Genomic DNA, 22,695 nt, shown 5'->3' with positions numbered 1-22,695 from the left:
TGTGCAGAGTTTGAAAGCATTTTAAAACATACGTTGGACAATTTAACCATTGGTTGGTTTTTGTAGAAATGAATAAATTAATATGTTGATTTTGTTTGACAGAAATAAATGAGCTATATGTCTTGACAGTAATATTTGGTACGTCCAAGGCATAGTTTATTTACCAAGTACTGATTTGTTCAGCTATATGTCTATTCTTTTTCATTGTATTGGGCAGGATTCTATATTGAGGGATTACACACTATGCCGGCCCTCTAATTTAGGGGACGGCATCATCTCTTCCGTAATGTTGGTGTTGCTAATTTGCCTGCAATCAAAGAGAAGTATGGTCAGTACATGGTGAGTAGTTGCTCCATCTTTACTGGGCAAACATGTGTACAACAATGCTACATAGTTCACTTAAGTTTTTCATAAGAGCTTGATCTGAATTTCAGACCTTGCTTCAAGTGGTGAAGAGTGGGAATGGGCAAGTTCCATTACTGGCTATTTCAAGCTATTTATTGAAACCATTAATGTCTTCTCTAGTAACAAAAATCCTACTGCAAATGTATATTTTCCTGAAATCTGTCATGTTTACATACTGTTGATTGAATTGTGCAAGATCCCAAATACTTTTCTTAGTTCATTGGCAGCAAAGATGAAAGCACAGTTCTATAAATATTAGCAATTTAGCTTTGGCAGTATCATTATCTTAGATCCCCCAACCGTAGCTCACTGAATCCCGATACTCGGCAGGAATTGATATGACACAAGATTGGTTGCAGATGCAATCAAATGGTATGTATGTGCATTATCTTTGATTTTTTTTCACACAATATCAATTTTGATTCATTATATATCACTAAAAACAACTCGTTGGTTGAGCTTTAAGTATTATGTGGAGTCTTTGGTTCCATAGGAACTTTTTTGAATGGCAATTGAAAAATGCTTCAACCGCTCATATCCTAGCTTTTTCTGTCTCTTTTATGTAAGATTGGAATGATGTTTGACGAACTATTGATAAATTTCAAGAGCCTGGAGCAGTTTCTGGTGTTGTAGGTTCATGCTGGTCAAAGCCGCCTGTGGAATGGGTGAAGTGCAATATTAATGCCACGTTATTTAGGGAGGAGAAAACTGCAGGCTGGTCTGCTGTAGTCCGTGATACAAAGGGTATTTTAATAGAAATGTTTTTCTATAATGAAAATAAATCATATTATTTAAGGGTATTTTAATCCTAATTGAATTACTAAAATCTTAAATTTACTACTCAACCAAATATTCATTTTAATATATATTATACATTTTTATTCTTAATATGCACAATTTATTATCCACATCATCTATTGTTCAATAAAATATTAGGGGTAGGAGATGAGGGTAACACGGTCCGAACATGTGCCAAACAGGTGTCTGACAAAAGATTTAACCACCGCTTCATTTTTAAGTCAAGACATTTTCATTTTTTGTATATCTATACTATTATTTAAGCTTTTGACTGAGTTAGTGTCATGAGTCAATCGGGCACCAACTAAGTTAGGGAAATTATAAAAATATATTTCCATAATTTAAATAAATTATCTTATTTGAAGGTACTTTAAATTTTTTTTAAACTAAATAAAATTATATGCATATAATAAGAATTGAACTCACGTCAATTCAATTAATAAAACCTTAAAGTTACCACTCAATCAAAGCTTCATTTTGATTTTTTTTACACGTTTTTATTTTGATAGGCACAATATACTACCTTTAACAGTTGTATATATTAATAATGTCATTAATTGAGTTGGTATCACAAGTTAACTCGATACCAACTCAAGATTGATGATAAGACTATGATAAACAATTTTACTCAATAATGTTGTTGATTGAGTTGGTGTGCCAAGTTAACTCAACACCAACTCAAGATTGATGACAACTCCGTGAAAAAGAATTGTATTCGTTTAGTATTCTTAATATGATCTATTTATGAGTTAAAATTTCGTTTTATTTACAATTTAATCTCTCTCTTTTTTTCATTTTAACATCGTACATAATTCATTTGCTATTATAAAACTTACGTTTCATTATTTATTGTATGTTATTTTTTTTGAATAAATTGTATGTTATTTTTAAGCATACATCCGTGTTCTAAATATGTGGTTTCCATAAATATACGAATAAGAGTTTTTAGTTAATATTTGAAGTTGTGACTGACTCGGTATCATTGTCAACTAAGTCCAACTCAATTGTGAATTCCCTAAAAACCTTTTAATTTTATAAATGATTGAATATTGTTTGAGAGATATTTTTATCTTTTATGTTTTCTATAAAATATGAAAAAAAAATACACATGATTAGATTTAAATCCAAAGCATTATAAACTCTACTCTCTCAATTTTACTATCTCAATTAAAGATATAATTAATATTCATATTAATTTATTAGATAATTATTTTCACCCACTCATAAGTGTATGTTTTCAACTCTTTAAAAACTTGTTTCAATAAATCTAAAGCATACTCAAATTTTATAAAAAAAAATTAATTTAATCCTCCATTTAATTTTTTTGTATGTTTTAGCCTTTAAACTTGTATTTTTTTGTTAAATCACCTCAAAATGAATGAAAAATTAACGTTTTTAAACATTGTTAATGTGGCATACATGGGGATTGCCATATGGATGACATATTAGCATTTAATTAATTTTTAATTTTTTAAAATTCAAAAAGAATAATTTTAAAAATTAAAATGTATAAAAAATATTAAAAATTATTTTTTAATATTTTAAAATTTAAAAAATTAATTAAATACTGACATGCCATCCACGAAACAATTTATATGTATGTCATATCAGTAAAGTTTAAAAACAATAATTTTTCCTTTCATTACGGAGTGATTTGATAAAAAATACAAATTTAAGAATTAAATAAAATACAAATTTAAATGAATGATTAAAATATTTTTTTTATAAAATTGAAGTCGGATAAGAATTCAACAGGAATTAGAAGAAAAAAGGATGAGGGTGTTCACCCCACCCCGTATTTTCAACGTAGCATTGACAGGAGAGAGACATGCAGACATGAGAAATAGAAAGATGGGATGGGATGAGATTGGTGTAGAATCTATTCAGCAAATGGGATGCCTTTCATACACTTTTTTCAATGTAGTTTATTATTGCAGATTCCATCATCTGAACATGCTTGGTCTGGGCTATGGGGACATGAATTTCCGGATATTGTTTCTTGACTTCAATCAATTTTCCACGTCAACATTGCCTCTATTTATCAATGTTTGATGTATCAAAATGAGAAAAAGTAGTAGTTTAGACATTAAAATAAATATTAAATCATTTATCTTCAATTATATATTTTTCCCTCAGAATAACTCAGTTGTACCTATAATTCTAGTCCTACTTTAATAATTAAGGTCAGATATGGAGCAATTGACTATTAAGACAGACGTAGAAAGGAAACATCTAAAGTAATGGAGTAGTGGTAAGTTTGTATTTACTTTCAAAGGACTAAAACATAATTAATTTATCATCTTTCAAACGAATTAATTATGGATTTATCCCTTTGCTTAGCCAATTAATACTACTCACCCAATTCTTAATAAATTTCCTTTTGATCACTTAACTAAGAAAAGTTATAAAAATAGTAAATTTCTTTTTATTTACCTAATTATGAAAAGTTACAAAATAGTCACCTAACTATTCAATTATGTCTTTTTTCGGTCGCCAGCTGGTTAACGGTGACAACCATTAAAATTGACATAATAACAGCTTGAATCCTCAACATTTATAAATTATGTCAATTCAGTCTTGATTCTAAAAAAAAAAAAGTTAATCCTCAATATTTATACATCCTGTAAATTGGTCTTTTTTGTTTACAGTTTTGTTTTTCTTTGTGACCCTTTTACCTAAAATGTTAAAAAATAAATTTATCAGCTACATTTGAGGATTTTGCTCTAAAAGCCAATAAACACAATGTGACATGGCAGCCCGAAATTACAATATGTGGCAAACATTATTTAAAAATGTAAATTTTTAAGAATCCTATAAAGTATAGTTAAATTAAATAATAAATATATGATCATCAATATATATCTGTCATTTTTTTTTGGGGGGAGTAAATACTTTTGTTCACAGCTTCAACGACTCTGCTTTCAGATTTAGAATTGGAACATTTTCTTTGAAGCAAGGAGCGCGCCTTCTAAACATCACATTATAATATATCTTGATCATAATCTTAAGGGGTAACTCTCAACCTTTTCATAACTATCCTCAACTGTATTCTCTACCATTTTGCTTAGGCTTAGCAGATTTGTTATGTGAATTCAGATTAACAACAATGGGTTCGGAGTGGGGTCTCAGTGCTGCTTCTGGTTTGGTGGCACCATTGTTGGTAGACTATTTAGTGAAGCCAATCGAACGTCGTATTCGTTACTTATTTCGTTTTCATAAGATAGTTCAAGAGCTGCACCAAAACCAACAAGATTTGGCTGCAAAAGAAACTCAAGTGAAAGACGACATTGAGGAGGCTAAATTGCAGATTCGAACTCAAGTGATCTACGACCAAGTTGATGAATGGCTGACAAAGGCAGAAAATGCCCTAAAGGATGTAAAAGTTTTGGACTCTAGAATTGAAGAAAATAAGAGATGCTTCCGTCTGTGTCCTAATTGGTGTTGGCGATATCAATTAAGTCAGGAGATTGAGAATAAAACATTGGAAATAGCTGATCTCGTAAAAAAATCCGAATTTAAACGAGTCGGCCATCGTGCCAAGCTTCCTAACTTAAATTTGGTCACATCTAAGGATCATGTGGATTTAAAATCTTCAGAAGCTGCTTTCAATAAGATCATGGAGGCATTGAAGGATGATAAAGTAAAAAAAATAGGGGTGTGGGGGATGGGAGGGGTGGGCAAAACCACCTTAGTCAGAAACGTGGGTGGTGAAGTCAAAGGATTTGATCGAGTTATAATGGTCACTGTGTCCGAAACTTTAGACATTGAAAAAATACAAAACAAAATTGCAGACAACATAGACTTGAAATTTGAGAAGAAGACTGGAGAAGTCAAAGCAGCAGAGTTATGGAGTAGATTGAGTAATGGAAAGTTTCTCGTAATCCTCGATGATCTATGGAAGGAGTGGAATGATGATGGGGATTTGAGAAAGATAGGTATTCCATTGGTTAAAGATGAAAAGGGTTGCAAAATCATCTTGACAACACGCAACTATAATGTTTACCAACATATGGAATGTGAGAAGACAGTTCAAGTGAAGGTTTTGGAAGATGATGAAGCATGGACTCTGTTCGAAATGAATGCAGGTCTCAAGAAAGCTGATTCGCATGTTATTGGGGAGGCTAAGAAAATTGCAAAAGAATGCAAGGGCTTACCTTTAGCCATTGTAACACTAGCAAAGGCTTTAAAAGGTAAAGCTCTTGATAGGTGGAAAGATTCACGAAAAAAACTTGAAAGAAGTGCATTAATGGAGATTCCAAGCATTCAAACAGAGAGAGAGAAAAATGCCTACATTTCTCTTAAGATCAGTTATGAGCATTTGAAGAACAAGATGTCCCAAACATGTTTCTTACTGTGTGCATTATATCTTGAAGATGACTCAATTAATGTGGAAGACTTGGTGCGATATGCTTGGGGTTTGAACTTATATGATAAGACTAACTCTATTGAAGAAATGAGAATTCAAGTATTGGAAGTCATCAATTACCTCAAAGATTCTTGCTTACTAGAAGATGGAGATGTTGGAAGGTATGCTACCTTTTCAAACTATATATGCTTATCCCTTTTCATTAATTGGTATTTGGGTATACCAAGACTTAGAATCCTAAATAGAGTTTTCTTGCTAAGTAGGCAAGCCTAACCAAACTAAAAAAATTTTAAATTACTAATGTACTTTTTTATTACTAAATTGTGACGTGTGATTTTTTTAATATTTTATTATATTTCTATAACTTGTCAACCATTCAATCCTATATGTAAAATCTAAAAACTTCACTAGTTATATACTAAATATTTTTCTTTAAAATATTAACATGTTAAGAAATGGCTTAAAATTGGTAGTGGATTGTTGTTGTTGGTAGTGGGTTGTTGGTGGTAGTGGATTAGTGGATGGTTGTTGGTGTCCATTTTCAACCACAAATCTTTGCCAAAGTTTTGGACAATTATGTCCTTGAACTCTCTTATAAATAGAGAGGTTCATTAGCCATATTCATCATCCCAAACCAAGAGAGAGCAAAGCTTGTTCTTTGAAAGCTAGGATTTTAGCTTTCGGGTTTTCTATAGGGGTTGAGAGTTGTGAGGTTCTCGGGTTGTGTCTTGAGTGTAAAACACTTGTAATCTTCATCTTGTTATAGTGAAATTTCTTTTCGCCTCTGCCCGTGGACGTAGGCATTAAAGCCGAACCACGTAAATCCTTGTGTTCACTTTATTTTTCGTTCCGGTCAATTTACTTGTAGTCATATCGGAGTTCTCGAATCGATCCTTTGCGCAACAAATTGGTATCAGAGCGTAGTTGAAGGAGTGATAATATTTTCTGAATTGCCCTGTGACTGCAGCTTTGTCTGATCTTTCACATCAGGAAGAAAATATTATCATTCATTCAAAGGTTCCAAATTATGGCTACAAGTGTTTCATCGACTAAGTATGATGTCGAGAAATTTACCGGGAAAAATAGTTTCAGTTTATGGCGCATCAAGATGCGGGCAGTGCTGGTTCAACAAGGATTGCTAAAAGCATTGTCTGGTAAAGATAAATTACCAAGCACGCTTTCGGAAGAGCAAAAGGATGACATGCTAGAAAGAGCACATAGTGCTATTCTGCTATGTCTAGGAGATGAAGTGCTACGAGAAGTAGCGGATGAGAAAACCGCGTCCGGTTTGTGGCTCCGGTTAGAGAGCAAGTACATGACGAAGTCATTGACGAACCGGCTCTACCTCAAGCAAAGACTCTATGCCCTGAAGATGGAGGAAGGTACACCTGTTTCCCAGCACCTGGATAAATTCAATTCCATTATCATGGATTTGAATAATATCGATAACAAAATCGATGATGAGGACCAAGCAATAATTGTTTTGTGTTCTTTGCCTCCCTCGTATGAGAATTTTGTTGATACAATGATGTACGGTCGTGATGACCTGACTCTAGAGGAGGTGAAAAATGCCTTAAGTTCCAGTGAGTTGAGGAAGAAAATCACTGGTAAGATGGTCGAAAACAATGAAGGCGAAGGCTTGGTTGCTCGAGGAAGATCCAAGGCAAAGGGTGGAAGTTCAAGTAAAAGCCATCCTAGATCGCAGTCCAAGAAGAGAATACAGTGCTACTACTGTAAGAAGTACGGGCACATGAAGGTAGATTGTCCGAAAAGGAAGGAGAAATCAGAATCACAGGAGCAACAAAATGATCGTGCGAATGTAGCTGATGCAGATTCTTCAAGTGATGCCGAGATCGTTCTTGCAGTATCCGACTCTTACGCTGGTGGGAGATGGATTCTTGATACGGGAGCTACATTTCATATAAGTACTTCGAAAGATGCATTCTCAACATACGAGAAGCATTCTGGTTCAGTACTAATGGGAAATGACCACGCATGTCAAGTCATGGGGATTGGCACAGTTCGTATAAAGATGTTTGACGGTATTGTTAGAACTCTAACTGATGTTCGGCACATTCCAGAAATGAAGAAAAATTTGATCTCTTTGAGTACGTTGGACAAGAAAGGCTTTCGGTACTCTGCTGAAGGTGGAGTTCTCAAGGTATTCTCGGGTGCTTTGACTGTGATACGTGGTAATTTGGAGCGGGGCCTTTACTTCCTCGATGGTTCCTCGGTTACAGGTGTTGCGGGAGTGTCATCATCAGATGATCTAGATTCTGACACCACGAAGTTATGGCATATGCGGCTCGGGCATATGAGCGAGAGAGGCTTATCGGTGCTAAGCAAACGAGGATTATTGTCTGGGCAGTGTACAGGAAAGTTGAATTTCTGTGAGCACTGCGTCTTCGGTAAGCAGACTCGGGTAAAGTTCAGCACTGGGATTCACAAGACAAAAGGCACAGTGGATTACTTCCATTCTGACCTTTGGGGGCCTTCTCCGACAATTTCTAAAGGTGGTTACAGATATCTGCTTACCTTTATCGATGATTACTCGAGAAAGGTTTGGGTGTATTTTCTGAAGAGCAAGTATGAGGTTCTCATCAACTTCAAGCAATTTAAAGCTTTGATCGAAAATCAAACAGGAAAGAAGATCAAGCGATTCCGGACGGATAATGGCTTGGAGTTTTGCTCAGGTGAATTCAATGAGTTCTGCAAAAATGAAGGAATAGTGAGACACCGCACTGTTCGTCGAACACCACAACAAAATGGAGTTGCAGAACGCATGAATAGAACTCTCTTGGAGCGAGCTCGTTGCATGCGATCAAATGCTGGGCTCGGTGAAGAATTTTGGGCTGAAGCTGTTAATACTGCTTGTTATTTGGTTAACAGATCTCCATCAACAGCTATTGAGCTGAAGACTCCTGAGGAAGTATGGTCTGGTTCTCCTGCTGATTACTCTGGTTTAAGAGTGTTTGGCTGCCCTGCGTATGCTCATGTAAATGAGGGAAAACTCAAACCGAGGGCGAAGAAATGCATATTTCTTGGATACGGCCAAGGGGTGAAAGGATACAGGTTGTGGTGTCCTGATCCGGTTTCGTCCAAGTTCATCATCAGCAGAGATGTGACTTTTGATGAGTCATCCATGCTTCGATCCACCACAAATTCCCGGGAAAAGGAGGTGTCAGATAGAATGGGAGATCACGGTGTTGAGAAGCAGGTGGAGTGTCAGGTGGACGCTCCAATTCCTACGGAAGGTACTTCAGTCCAGGATGATCAAGTTGAGGTGCAAGATTCCGATGAAGATGAGTCACCTCAAGAAAAACCATATAGCATTGCCACTGGAAGAACGAAGAGACAAATCAAACCAAATCCGCGTTACGCTAATCTGGTGTCTTTCGCGCTCAGTGTGGCGGAGTCCATTGGTATAGAACCTTCCAGTTATAATGAGGCTGTCACGTGTGATGAGTCGGCACAGTGGGCAATTGCTATGAGTGAGGAGATAGAATCTCTTCACAAGAACCATACTTGGGAGTTGGTTAAGCCGCCAAGTAACCAGAAGATAGTTGGTTGCAAATGGGTCTTCAAGAAAAAGGAAGGCATCCTAGGGGTTGAAGCAACTAGATTCAAGGCACGATTGGTTGCTAAAGGCTTCACTCAGAAAGAGGGGATTGACTACAATGAAGTTTTCTCCCCAGTCGTAAAGCATTCTTCCATTCGTGTATTACTTGCCATGGTGGCCAAGTCTGATCTAGAACTTGAGCAGCTTGACGTAAAAACGGCGTTCTTGCATGGTGAGCTCGAGGAAACAATCTACATGCGTCAACCAGAGGGTTTTACAGTTCCTGGTAAAGAAGACCATGTCTGTCTATTAAAGAAGTCTTTATATGGATTGAAACAATCCCCAAGGCAGTGGTACAAGCGGTTTGATAGCTTCATGATTCAGCATGGTTACACAAGATGTGACTATGATGCTTGTGTCTATCATCGGAAGCTCTCAGATGGTTCGCACATTTATTTGTTGCTGTATGTTGATGACATGTTAATTGCTTCCAAAAACATGTCGGAAATCAACAAGTTAAAGTCGCAGTTGAGTGGTGAGTTCGAGATGAAGGATCTGGGTGCTGCCAAGAAAATTTTGGGCATGGATATTCACAGAGATCGCAAGGCGGGCAAGCTTCGTGTGTCGCAGAAGAACTACATTGAAAAGGTTCTTCAACGCTTCGGCATGGATAAAGCGAAAACTGTGAGTACTCCGTTGGCACCACATTTCAAACTCTCTGCAGAGATGTCACCACAATCTGATGAAGAAAAGCAGCAAATGTCTCACATTCCATACTCGAGTGCAGTTGGAAGCGTGATGTATGCAATGGTTTGCACTCGTCCAGACATTTCACATGCAGTTAGTGTGGTCAGCAGATACATGAGTTGTCCTGGCAAGGAACACTGGCAGGCCGTGAAATGGATTCTCAGGTACTTGAGAGGTTCTGCAGATTTATGCTTGGTATATGATCAGAGTGACTGCACTAGCAGTGTCACGGGCTATGTGGACTCTGATTATGCTGGAGATCTGGACAAAAGAAGATCTCTGACGGGTTATGTTTTCACTTATTCTGGAGGAGCCATTAGTTGGAAAGCTGTGTTACAGTCTACCGTAGCCTTATCTACGACTGAGGCGGAATATATGGCGTTAGCAGAAGCAGTGAAAGAAGCATTGTGGATGAAAGGTCTAGTAAGCAGTTTGGGTTTACAACAGGATTTCACTGTTGTATTTTGCGATAGCCAGAGTGCCATACATCTGACTAAAAATCAGATGTTTCATGAACGGACCAAACACATTGATGTCAGATATCATTCTGTTCGGGAACATGTTACGCAAGGTGACATTGTTATCAGCAAGGTTGCTACCGAGAAGAATCCTGCAGATATGTTAACTAAGGTGATCCCTGCATATAAGTTCAAGCATTGCTTGGACTTGATAGGTATTCGGGATTGATTAGCGCCAGAGAGGCGTTTGGAAGAGGTGATCCAGTTCGAGGAATTCACTATGATGTTCAGCTTGGTAAATTTCAAGCCAAGGTGGAGATTTGTTAAGAAATGGCTTAAAATTGGTAGTGGATTGTTGTTGTTGGTAGTGGGTTGTTGGTGGTAGTGGATTAGTGGATGGTTGTTGGTGTCCATTTTCAACCACAAATCTTTGCCAAAGTTTTGGACAATTATGTCCTTGAACTCTCTTATAAATAGAGAGGTTCATTAGCCATATTCATCATCCCAAACCAAGAGAGAGCAAAGCTTGTTCTTTGAAAGCTAGGATTTTAGCTTTCGGGTTTTCTATAGGGGTTGAGAGTTGTGAGGTTCTCGGGTTGTGTCTTGAGTGTAAAACACTTGTAATCTTCATCTTGTTATAGTGAAATTTCTTTTCGCCTCTGCCCGTGGACGTAGGCATTAAAGCCGAACCACGTAAATCCTTGTGTTCACTTTATTTTTCGTTCCGGTCAATTTACTTGTAGTCATATCGGAGTTCTCGAATCGATCCTTTGCGCAACATAACATATAAGAAGTTTAAATATTTTAATGATAAATAAAACATAAACCTATATGTCTTATTTAACTTTAGCCTTAGATTCAATAAATCTTACTCATAAAGACTAAAACTAAGAAATAGCCTTTGGTATCTTTTGATTAAGATATATATATATTAAAGCTAAATTTCATATTTTTGTTTTATTAGTTCTTTTTGTAGTTTCTTTATATTTTCATCTCCTAAAAATTGTATCATAATAATAAAATGCTATTTACTTTTATTTTGGCTTCATCAGGTTTGTTAAGCGAGATGGAAATTTTAGAAGGTATGATCCTTAAATTCCAAGGCAAAGCTATATATAAATATATGGTCTAAATTATCACTTTCTTGAGTTGGTATTTGCGTATATTAAAAGTTTGTTTTAGGGAAAATATTTTTTTTATACAACGTAAGATTATTTTTATAAAATTGTTTTTATAGAAATATTAAAAATACATATTTGTATTTAAATATTAAGATTTTTTTTTTAAAGAAAATAAGCTAATTTTTATAGAAAATATTTTTTATAAAAATATAAAATTATTAATCTCAAATATTATAATTTTTATTATTAAACATACATATTTATATTCAATCATATAATAAATTATTAATATAATTGATTTTTAGTAAAATTATTTAATATTAAATTTTATTTTTAATGATAAAAATTAACATTAATAATAATTTTAAAATTTAAGTAATGTTCTTAATATTTTATTGAAAATAATAATATTTTGATAATAAATATACTACAATCTATAAATATATAGTAATACATATTTTATATTATAAAATATGATTATTTTAATAAAATAAATATGAATGTTAATTTAAATCCTATTTCATTTCATTCCCCCTTCTCCCAATATATAACTTCAAAATAAGTTTTAATTAGATATTTGTTATTATTAAGTCTTTGTTATTAAAGATGTTTATAGTTTGAGTTAGGCTAAGTTCAAGTTTGGCTTATCTATGATATTAGTAACTTTATATTTGCTCAAGCCAGGCCAAGATTAGCCTAAAGTATAGGTCTAAAATTTTACTCAAATCTATCCATGTTTACAAATATCTAACTAATGCTCATTCTAGGTTACCGATTATTTTTAACATTTAATATTCTAGATTTTTTTATTAGTAAAATTTTAAACATAGACAACTTAACATATTTTAATATTTTCGTAGTATTATATTATTATATATTCTATTTTATGTGATTTACATTACATAATATATATAAACAAAATAAAATTATATTACAAAAGTATAAAATTAGATGGGATCGAGCCTTGAATGTTAAAGTTCAAGCCCAACCTATATTTTATGTAGGTCTATTTTTTGCTCAAGCCTATATATTGGGCGAGCTTTTAGGCTTGTGGATAAAATTGGACGGATATCTCGGCCCTTAAATAGAAAAATGATTACTATAATATATTATTTATTACAAAATATTATCTTATTAAAAATAATTTTTGATTTTAAAAAATGTGTTTCCATAATGTTTTGTATCAAATATTGGATTTATTTCGCTGAAAACAGATTTTAGAAAAAAAAAATTCAAATAAAGAAAACTATTTTACGCAAAATTATTTAAATACTAAAAAATATCAATTTTTTTAGAAAACCAATCCATTTTTCTCAAAGTTGTTTTAAGACAAACACAACTTAAAAGGGAATGATATATACATACTAGATAGAGTTCTCTTGCTAAGTTCACAAGCTTAGTCAAACTCGAGCAATTTTAGACTCTCCATTTCTTGAACTTGAAAAATATCATTTGTTTATAAATGATTGGGTTTGTCACTCCCGTAGGTGAATGAAAATATTTTATTTTAAAAATATATTATAAATTTATTTTAGTAAATAATTATTGGTGGAGGGATATGAGATTTTTATATAAATTTATTCGTCATGTTTGATTCCCAAATGATGTTATTTAGTTATTATACTTTCATTTTGAAGGGTATATAAAAATATAACAAGATAAAAAATATGTTTATGATAATATTAATTATCCATTAAAATATTAACATATAAAAATATTCGAAATATTTTAATGATAAATAAAACATAAATCCAGAAGTGTACTTTAACTTTAGTCTTACATTCAGTAAATGTTACTCATAAACATTGAAGCTAAAAAGTAGCTTTTTATATCTTTAAATCCCTTATATATTCCATGATTTAATAATTTATAGGCTTAATTTTGGTATTTGAACTTGACATTTTTTTTTTAATTTAGTACTTTTTTTTTGTCAAATTTGGTACCTGAACTTGACATTTTTCTCTTAATTTGGCACCTAGACTTAACATTTTTTCTTAATTTGGTACTTAATCTTTTTTGGGGGTCCAATTTGAACTTTACTCTTTTTCCTAATTTGGTACCTAATCTTTTTTTTGTTTGTTTCAGTACCTGAACTTATCAAATATTTTACAAATTACTTCGATATACTAATAATTTTTTTTATGAGGTAGCAAAAACAATCAAAGTATAGTCGACATGTGACAAATGATATCATATTTCTTTTTTATATTTTAAATGTTCAATTACTTTTAGTTTAACATATTTATTTTATTTTATTAATTTAAAATAATGAATTTCTTTGATTTTGGGTTTTTAAAACTATCGTTTTCTTATTCAATATTAATTTGTTAAGTATAGCTCAATACATAATTTTTAACACAAATTTCCTAATACCGACAATATTTTTGTAGTTTAAGGGTAATTTGTATATCATTTAACAAGTTAGGATGCTAAATTGAACCTAAAAAAAGCTTAGGTACTAAACTAAAAAAAGTGTCAAGTTCAAGTTCTAAATTGGATCAAAAAATGCCTAAGTACCAAATTAAGAAAAATTGTAAAGTTTAAATACCAAATTGGGCCAAAAATAAGGTTTAGGTACTAAATTAGGAAATTTTTTTGGAAAAAATGTCAAGGTTAAATACCAAATATTATATTAAGTCTAATTTATATAATGTAAAATTTGATTAAGATGTATACTATAGTTAAATTTGATAGTTTCCTCCACCTCTTTGTTTTATTAAATTTTTTTCTTCCTATTGTTCCTTTTTCTAGAATTTCTTTTATCTTTTATTCTTCTAAAAATTGTAAAATAATAAATATTATTCAATGTATCCTCTTTTATTTTGGCTTGGTTAGGTACGTTAAGTTACATGATATAGTTCGTGATGTTGCTCTATGGATTGCATCAGAAGAAGGAAGTAGTTTTATGATCAAATCTAGAATGGAGATACTAAATAAAAGCTCAGAATCTAGTAAAGCAATCTCATTGTTGGGCAGTGGAAGGAAAAAATTTCCTGATAGACTGATGCATTCGAAGCTTGAGATCCTGTTGCTCAATAACTGCGATATACAAGGTACATGTTTTCTAGGAATGAGAGAACTAAAAGTTTTAAATCTTACAGCTGTATATGGTACGGGGGTTATTTCCTTGTATGCTCTTACATTCCTACCAAAACTTCGTGCTCTGCATTTGGACAGTTTTGAGTACTTTTCGTTTCTTGGAAACCTAACAACACTTGAGATTTTGAGTTTAAGTGGTTGGGTGTTCAAGGGTTTTGCAGATGAATTAGAGATGTTAGAAAATCTAAAGATATTGGATCTAATCAATTGTGCGTTTCCTGGGGGATTTCAATCTAAAGTCATTCAAAGGTTGTCTCAGTTAGAGGAGTTGTATCCACCAAGATTGCATATAAATAACGATATCTTTCTCGAGATAAAATTTTTTACCAGATTAAGGAGACTATTTGTTGAGGTACCTTCTCTACATTGTCCACTAGACTTCAAGTTTCCTGAATTAGAAAAATACAAAATTGGCATAAACGGTTATAGTATACATTTTGGTTACAGAGAAATGTCCGGTTTTGGTTATACTTTTGACACAGCAAGATCCTTGAAAATTGAGGAAGTGTTTCCTTACAATGCATTTTCCCAATTAGTTGGGAATTTAGAGTCTCTTGAAGTGTCAAAAATCAAGGATTAGTATGTAGAATACTTGACTAATAAAACACAACAAAAGGTGTCGGTATCAATGATCTTACGAAATCTAAAACAAGTGAGAATTGATTACTGCAAGAATCTAAAAGTGGTATTTCAAATGGAGGAGATGGAGGAAAATAAAGCTCCACTCCTTTCAAATTTAAAGATTTTACGTCTTCAAAGGTTGCCAGATTTGAGTTGCATATGGGAATTGCCAACCCAACATGTAAGACTTGAAAGCTTAGTTGAATTGACCATACTACACTGCCCACGTTTGAAATCACTCTTTTCACTTTCTCTTGCTCAAAGTCTCATACTCTTGGAAAAACTTGAGATAATCCATTGTCCTGAATTGAAGCAAATAGTGACAGAATTAGAAGGTGACGAGGGAGAAATATCATCGACTAGCAATTCTCATACTTCTTTGTCCTTCCCAAAGTTAACAAAGCTCTACATATCTACTTGTGATGGTTGGGAGTATATTTTTCCGACCCAACATGTAAGACTTGAAAGTTTAGTTGTTTTGACTATAAAAAAGTGCCCACGTTTGAAATCACTCTTTTCACTTTCTCTTGCTCAAAGTCTAGTACAATTGAAACGTCTTGACATAAGTTACTGTGATGAAATGAAGCAAATAGTGACAGAATTGGAAGGCGACGAGGGAGAAATATCACCAACCATCAATTCTCATAATTCTTTGTGCTTCCCAGAGTTAGGAGATGTCAGCATATCTAATTGTTATGGTTTGGAGTATATTTTTCCAACGTCGATGTCACCACAAGGGCTTCAGGATTTGACTCTTAACGTAGAGGCTTGCTCTCAATTAAAACAAGTGTTCAGAGTTGCCAAAGACAAGGTGGGAAATAACAGTATGCTCCAACACCAGCAGTTCTTGGGATCGTTATCGTCCTTTTCAGTGAAAAGATGCCCTCTATTAACTGATTTGGTTGTTCATTTAGAAGCTAAGAAAGCTTCCATAAAGGTACATTCTTTTTCTCCCTTACAAATTACATTATTGAATTTTATTTATTTATAACTATTCATAACTCAGTTTTCGTATTGATTTTACAGCAAAATGTTTAAGATATTTTAGCCATGCTACAATTGGCACTGCTATGTGTATGGAAGTAAATAATATAAAAATAATATTTATTGGTGGTTCAAAAATATCATTACTTTTTTTTTTAACATAAAAACAATTAGGACATCAACAACTTTGATAATATATATTATTTTACAACTTTATTATAATTTTACTAAGTTTTTTCTTCATTATAAAATATCTTTCTTTTCTTTTTTCAATCTCATTCTTTTAACTTTTGCTAAAAGCAGAGTTAAAATATAAAACAGAATTAATCATATCCATATGCAGAGTGGAGCAGCCGAATTTTTTTTAGTAGAATTAAATTATATATTTTTATGATAATAAAAATAAAATTTTATCATTTTAATAGTTTATATTTTTATAATTTTTAAAGGGTTAAATCAAATTTTTATTATTTTTAGAGCCAAAGTATAATTTTACCATTAATAATTTAAAATTTTATAAATATAATGATTCTAAATTAAAATTTTACCATTTTAGGGGGTCATGGCACCGAATCTCTACTACACTATGCCATTGATTTGCAAAATTATAGGTTTATTTGTAATCAACAAATGCATTTTTTTATTACACAAATGAATTGTTTTCTAGTTTCTTACTTAATACAAATTAAAGAAACCAGCCATGTGGATGTAACATTTTCATTAACTGTCTTTTTTTTTTTCCAGCATTCCAAGTAATTAAAGTAGGTAATTTATGAGTTTGATTACTTTGAGTTGTTTGCCCTTTGTTTAATTCTGCATTAATGGTATCTACCGTAGATAACAATACGATTTAAAAGAAAATTTAACTATTTACGTTTGTATGTCAATTATTGATTGCTAATTGATATATAAAATGTGTTTTTAATGATGATGTGAATTACAATTAGGGTGTTCGACTATCAGCATTCAAGGAATCATTCAAAACTTCAAAACAACTTGAACTAAGAGAAATTCAGGATCTTGAATGCTTGGTTGATACAACAAAGAATGGGCCAACTTCAGCATTCACTCATTTGGAGACATCATTTATAGAAGATATGGATGGTGTTGCGCGGAAGCGTGTGAAAGAGTAAAATTATTGTACTGAAAAATCACACTAAGTTCAATTCCCAGGAAAGAGAGGTGGATCACGAGGATCGCTTACATACCAGATCTTTCCTAGCCAGAATATCCCTCTATCGTAATTTAATAGCACAATAAATCACTACAATGACACTTGCAAAATATGCAGAACAAAAATAAAGAACACTAGAATTTTAACGAGGTTCAGCAAATTTTGCCTACGTCCTCGGGCACTACCAAATATATTTCACTCCAAAAATACAAGTGAAAGTTTACAAATAGGGAGAGAGAACAATTGCCTTAAGTAGAGAATGGCAAGTGTGGGATGAAGAAAGTAAGAAATGGTTAGGCCTATTTATAGTTGAGGTTCAAGGATCAACTTGCAATGTCCCTATACAATTAGGGACCAAAATTGCAATTATCCCATGCCAACTTTTAACCCAACTTGCCAACCAATTTTACTTTCTACTTTCGGTGCCCACCCTTTTTGACTTTTCAAACAATGGGTGGGTTCCAATAATCTCCACCTTGAAGATTTGATTAGGATAATCTTATCTTCACACAATTCTTTCTGCCTTTGACAACAATACTTGATAGTGCCTTCTTCAACTGTTAAACTTGCAGGATATTAATCAAGTTCAAACAATGTTCGAACTTGGTTGCTGTTACCACCTTGGTCATCATATCTGCGGGATTATTTGCAGTCTTGATCTTCTGAAGACAAATTTTCCCCTCTTCAATAATTTCCCGCACAAAATGGAATCGTACGTCGATATGTTTTGTACGTGCATGATAGACTTGATTCTTTGCTAAATGAATAGCACTTTGACTATCACAATACACGTTAATATGCTCCTGAACCAACCCCAAGGTTTTAGCCATACCTTGTAACCAAATAGCCTCCTTTACAGCCTCTGTTACAGCCATGTACTCGGCTTCTGTGGTTGACAATGCAACTGTAGACTGTAGTGTAGACTTCCAACTTATTGGTCCTCCAGCAAGTGTAAACACATAACCGGTAGTTGATCTTCGCTTGTCCAAATCACCGGCATAGTCAGAATCAACGTACCCAATAACACCTTTACCAAGTGTATTATCCTGCTTGAACAGTAATCCAACATCCACGGTCTTCTGAATATACCGTAGAATCCATTTCACAGCTTGCCAATGTCCTTTTCCAGGATTATGCATATACCTGCTCACTATACTAACTGCCTGTGAAATGTCGGGTCTTGTACACACCATTGCATACATCAAGCTACCCACTGCATTAGAATACGGAACTTGCAACATGTATTCTCGTTCTGTATTCGTCGAAGGAGATAGTTGTGCAGAAAGCTTGAAATGAGAAGCCAACGGGGTACTTACAGGTTTGGTCTGCTCGTTCATGCCAAACTGCTGTAGTACTTTCTTCAAATACTGCTTCTGAGACAAGCTAACTCTGCCATGAGCTCTATCTCTACATATTTCCATGCCAAGAATCTTCTTAGCTTCACCTAGATCTTTCATCTCAAACTCGAGATTGAGTTGAGTCTTCAATCTCTCAATCTCAACTTTGCTCTTAGATGCTATTAGCATATCATCAACATATAAGAGCAAGTATATGAAAGTTCCTTCTTGTAGCTTCTGAAAATATACGCAATGATCAAATTTACTTCTTGTGTACCTTTGCCCTTTCATGAACTGATCAAATCGCTTGTACCACTGCCTCGGAGATTGTTTCAATCCATAAAGCGACTTTGTCAGTTTGCAAACCCAATTTTCTTTATCAGCAACATTGAATCCATCAGGCTGAGTCATATAGATTTCCTCTTCCAAATCACCGTGTAAAAATGCTGTCTTCACATCAAGCTGAACTAGTTCAAGATCATATTGCGCAACCAAGGCTAGCAAAATTCGAATAGACGAATGCTTCACAACTGGAGAAAACACTTCATTGTAGTCTATTCCTTCTTTCTGAGCGTAACCCTTTGCTACCAATCTAGCCTTGTATCGAATTTCATTTTTACCAGGAAATCCTTCCTTCTTTGCATATACCCATTTGCATCCAATTGCCTTCTTTCCCTTGGGCAGTCTCACCAACTCCCAAGTCCTATTTTTATGAAGAGACTGCATTTCTTCATTCATAGCTTGCTTCCACTTTACACCATCAGAGTTACTTATTGCTTCTGTGTAAGTGGAAGGAACATCATCATCTGCAATTGGAAGTGCATAGGCCACCATATCGTCAAAGCGAGCAGGCTTACGAATCTCTCTTCTTGGCCTCCTATATGCAATTGAATCTTGTTGCTGTAGAAGTTCTTGGGTCGAAACTTCTTCATCATTTGTTCTTTCAATATTAGTTGGATCATCATTAACCTTTTCAAACTCCACCTGCTGCAAAGTACTACTGGTTTTGTCATCCTTTTGTGAATCCTCGTTCTTCATCATGGTTGATTCATCAAAAGTTACATCTCTACTTAAAACAATCTTCCTTGTATCAGGACACCAGAGACGGTATCCTTTTACACCACTAGTTATACCCATGAATAATGCTTTCTTTGCTCTTGGGTCTAACTTAGATTCTTTTACATGATAATATGCAGTGGAACCAAAAACATGTAAAGAATCATAATCAGTAGCAGGTTTACCAGTCCACATCTCCATAGGAGTTTTTCCATTTATTGCAGCTGATGGCAATCGGTTAATTAGATGGCACGCATATGTAACTGCCTCAGCCCAAAATTCCTTGCCCAATCCAGCATTGGACAACATACATCGAACTTTCTCCAGTATAGTCCGATTCATGCGTTCTGCCACCCCATTCTGCTGTGGTGTATCTCGAACAGTGAAGTGTCGCACAATGCCCTCATCTTGACATACTTGTAGAAATGGATCATTTTTGTACTCAGTACCATTATCTGATCGAAGTCGTTTGACCTTTCGACCTGTCTGAGTCTCCACCATCTTCTTCCACTTCAGAAATGCATCCAAAACTTCATTTTTTCTTTTCATTAGATACACCCATACTTTTCTTGAATAATCATCAAGAAAAGTGACAAAATAGTGCATACCTCCCAAAGAAGCCACTTTGGTAGGTCCCCACACATCACTGTGAACATAGTCCAGAATTCCTTTCGTATTGTGAATTGCTGAACCAAATTTTACCCTCGTCTGCTTGCCCAGAACACAATGTTCACAGAATTCCAATTTGCAAGAATTTGCACCTTTCAACAAGCCTTGCTTCGCCAAAGTCTGCAAAGCTTTTTCACCAGCATGTCCCAATCGCCTATGCCATAACCTGGTAGCCTCTGAATCTGCATCTTTCGCAGAAGCTGTTGATGTTGATCCAATAACTGTACTTCCATTTAAGTAGTACAAGTTATTTCTTCTAGTGCCTTTCATCACCGTCAATACCCCAGCTACTACCTTTAGTAATCCATCTCTCAAAGTGATTGTGAGCCCTTTAGATTCTAGGGCCCCTAATGAGATGAGATTTTTCTTCAAGCTGGGTACATAGCGAACATCTGTCAGAACTTGGATTGAGCCGTCATGGTTCTTCAATTTGATTGTACCTACACCCATTGTCTTACAGGCACTATCATTGCCCATAAAAACAACTCCACCTTCTAGTTCTTCAAGACTAGAAAACCAGTCCTTATTAGGACACATATGGTAAGTACATCCCGAATCCAATATCCACTCATCCGTTTGACATGCCATTGCCATGCCAACCAAGCTAAAGTCTGACTCCTCATCATGCTCCGCTACACATGCATTAGAAATAGACTTGCCCTTTTGTAACTTAGGACAATTCTTTTTCCAATGCCCTTTCTCACGACAAAAGGCACATTCATCTTTGGCGGGTCTCCCTTTGGACTTACCCCTTCTACCAGGTTTGCTGCTGTGTGAACGACCTCTTACTGTTAAGACTTCTGCAGTTGTATCTCTGTGATCTCTTTTATCTTTCTTTCGAGTCTCAGATCTATACAACGCACTACAGACTGCATCAAATGTGATTGAATCTTTCCCATGAAGCAATGTGGTGGTAAGATGATCATATTCATCAGGAAGGGAATTCAACAACAATAATGCCTTGTCTTCATCTTCAAATTTCTCATCCAAATTTAGCAAGTCTGCTAAAATTTTATTGAATGAGTTCACATGGTCATTCATCGACATACCGGGTGCATACGTGAACCGAAAAAGTTTCTTTTTCATATAAAGCCTATTTTCAAGACTTTTCGTTAGAAACTTTTCTTCCAATGTATCCCACAGCTTCTTCGCTGATGTCTCCCTCATGACGGAGTACTTCTGCTCTTTGGCCAAACATAGGCGGATTGTACCACACGCTTGTCTATTGATCTTGGCCCACTCCTTGTCATCCATCTTGTCAGGTTTTTCTTCAATGGCTATATCCAGCTCTTGCTGACATAAGACATCCAGGATCTCACACTGCCACATACCAAAATTATTGGTACCGTCAAATTTCTCTACTTCAAATTTTGCATTTGTCACAGTAGTCCTTGCTGATGACGATGCTGCTGCCATTTTTCTCCTCAATCCCAACTACTGTATACGTGAACAGTACCGTATACGTGAATAGTGTCGTATACGTGAATAGTACTGTATATGTGAATAGTGCCGTATACGTGAATAGTACCGTAAACGGTCGTATTCCCCAAGTACGAACCTGGCTCTGATACCAATTGTTGCGCGGAAGCGTGTGAAAGAGTAAAATTATTGTACTGAAAAATCACACTAAGTTCAATTCCCAGGAAAGAGAGGTGGATCACGAGGATCGCTTACATACCAGATCTTTCCTAGCCAGAATATCCCTCTATCATAATTTAATAGCACAATAAATCACTACAATGACACTTGCAAAATATGCAGAACAAAAATAAAGAACACTAGAATTTTAACGAGGTTCAGCAAATTTTGCCTACGTCCTCGGGCACTACCAAATATATTTCACTCCAAAAATACAAGTGAAAGTTTACAAATAGGGAGAGAGAACAATTGCCTTAAGTAGAGAATGGCAAGTGTGGGATGAAGAAAGTAAGAAATGGTTAGGCCTATTTATAGTTGAGGTTCAAGGATCAACTTGCAATGTCCCTATACAATTAGGGACCAAAATTGCAATTATCCCATGCCAACTTTTAACCCAACTTGCCAACCAATTTTACTTTCTACTTTCGGTGCCCACCCTTTTTGACTTTTCAAACAATGGGTGGGTTCCAATAGATGGGTTGGAAGCCTTATGCAAGGGTCAGCCTCCACAAGGTTTCCTCAAAAACTTGAAACATCTGGAAGTTGGAGAATGTTGTAAGTTGCAAGTGGTGGGTGAGCTCCTTCATTACGGAGAAGAAAATCAAGAGCACCCACTTTCAAATTTACAATCTTTGACGCTCTACCAATTACCAGCATTGAGAT

At 34.5% G+C, this 22,695-nt stretch overlaps 1 protein-coding gene across 1 annotated transcript; it reads left to right on the top strand.

Moving 5' to 3' along the window:
- Nucleotides 1-4,158: 4,158 nt before the first annotated feature.
- On the top strand, nt 4,159-15,133 carry LOC107928069 (disease resistance protein At4g27190). The gene is made up of 3 exons (XM_016859221.2): nt 4,159-4,214; nt 4,300-5,730; nt 14,290-15,133. The coding sequence occupies exons 2-3, from the start codon at nt 4,310-4,312 to the stop codon at nt 15,131-15,133; spliced, it is 2,265 nt and encodes a 754-aa protein (XP_016714710.2). The 5' UTR covers nt 4,159-4,214; nt 4,300-4,309.
- Nucleotides 15,134-22,695: the final 7,562 nt, after the last annotated feature.

This window comes from Gossypium hirsutum, chromosome D01, assembly GCF_007990345.1.
Source record: "Gossypium hirsutum isolate 1008001.06 chromosome D01, Gossypium_hirsutum_v2.1, whole genome shotgun sequence".
In the NCBI taxonomy this organism is placed as follows: domain Eukaryota; kingdom Viridiplantae; phylum Streptophyta; class Magnoliopsida; order Malvales; family Malvaceae; genus Gossypium; species Gossypium hirsutum.
This window is presented reverse-complemented; position numbering and strand designations above follow the sequence as displayed.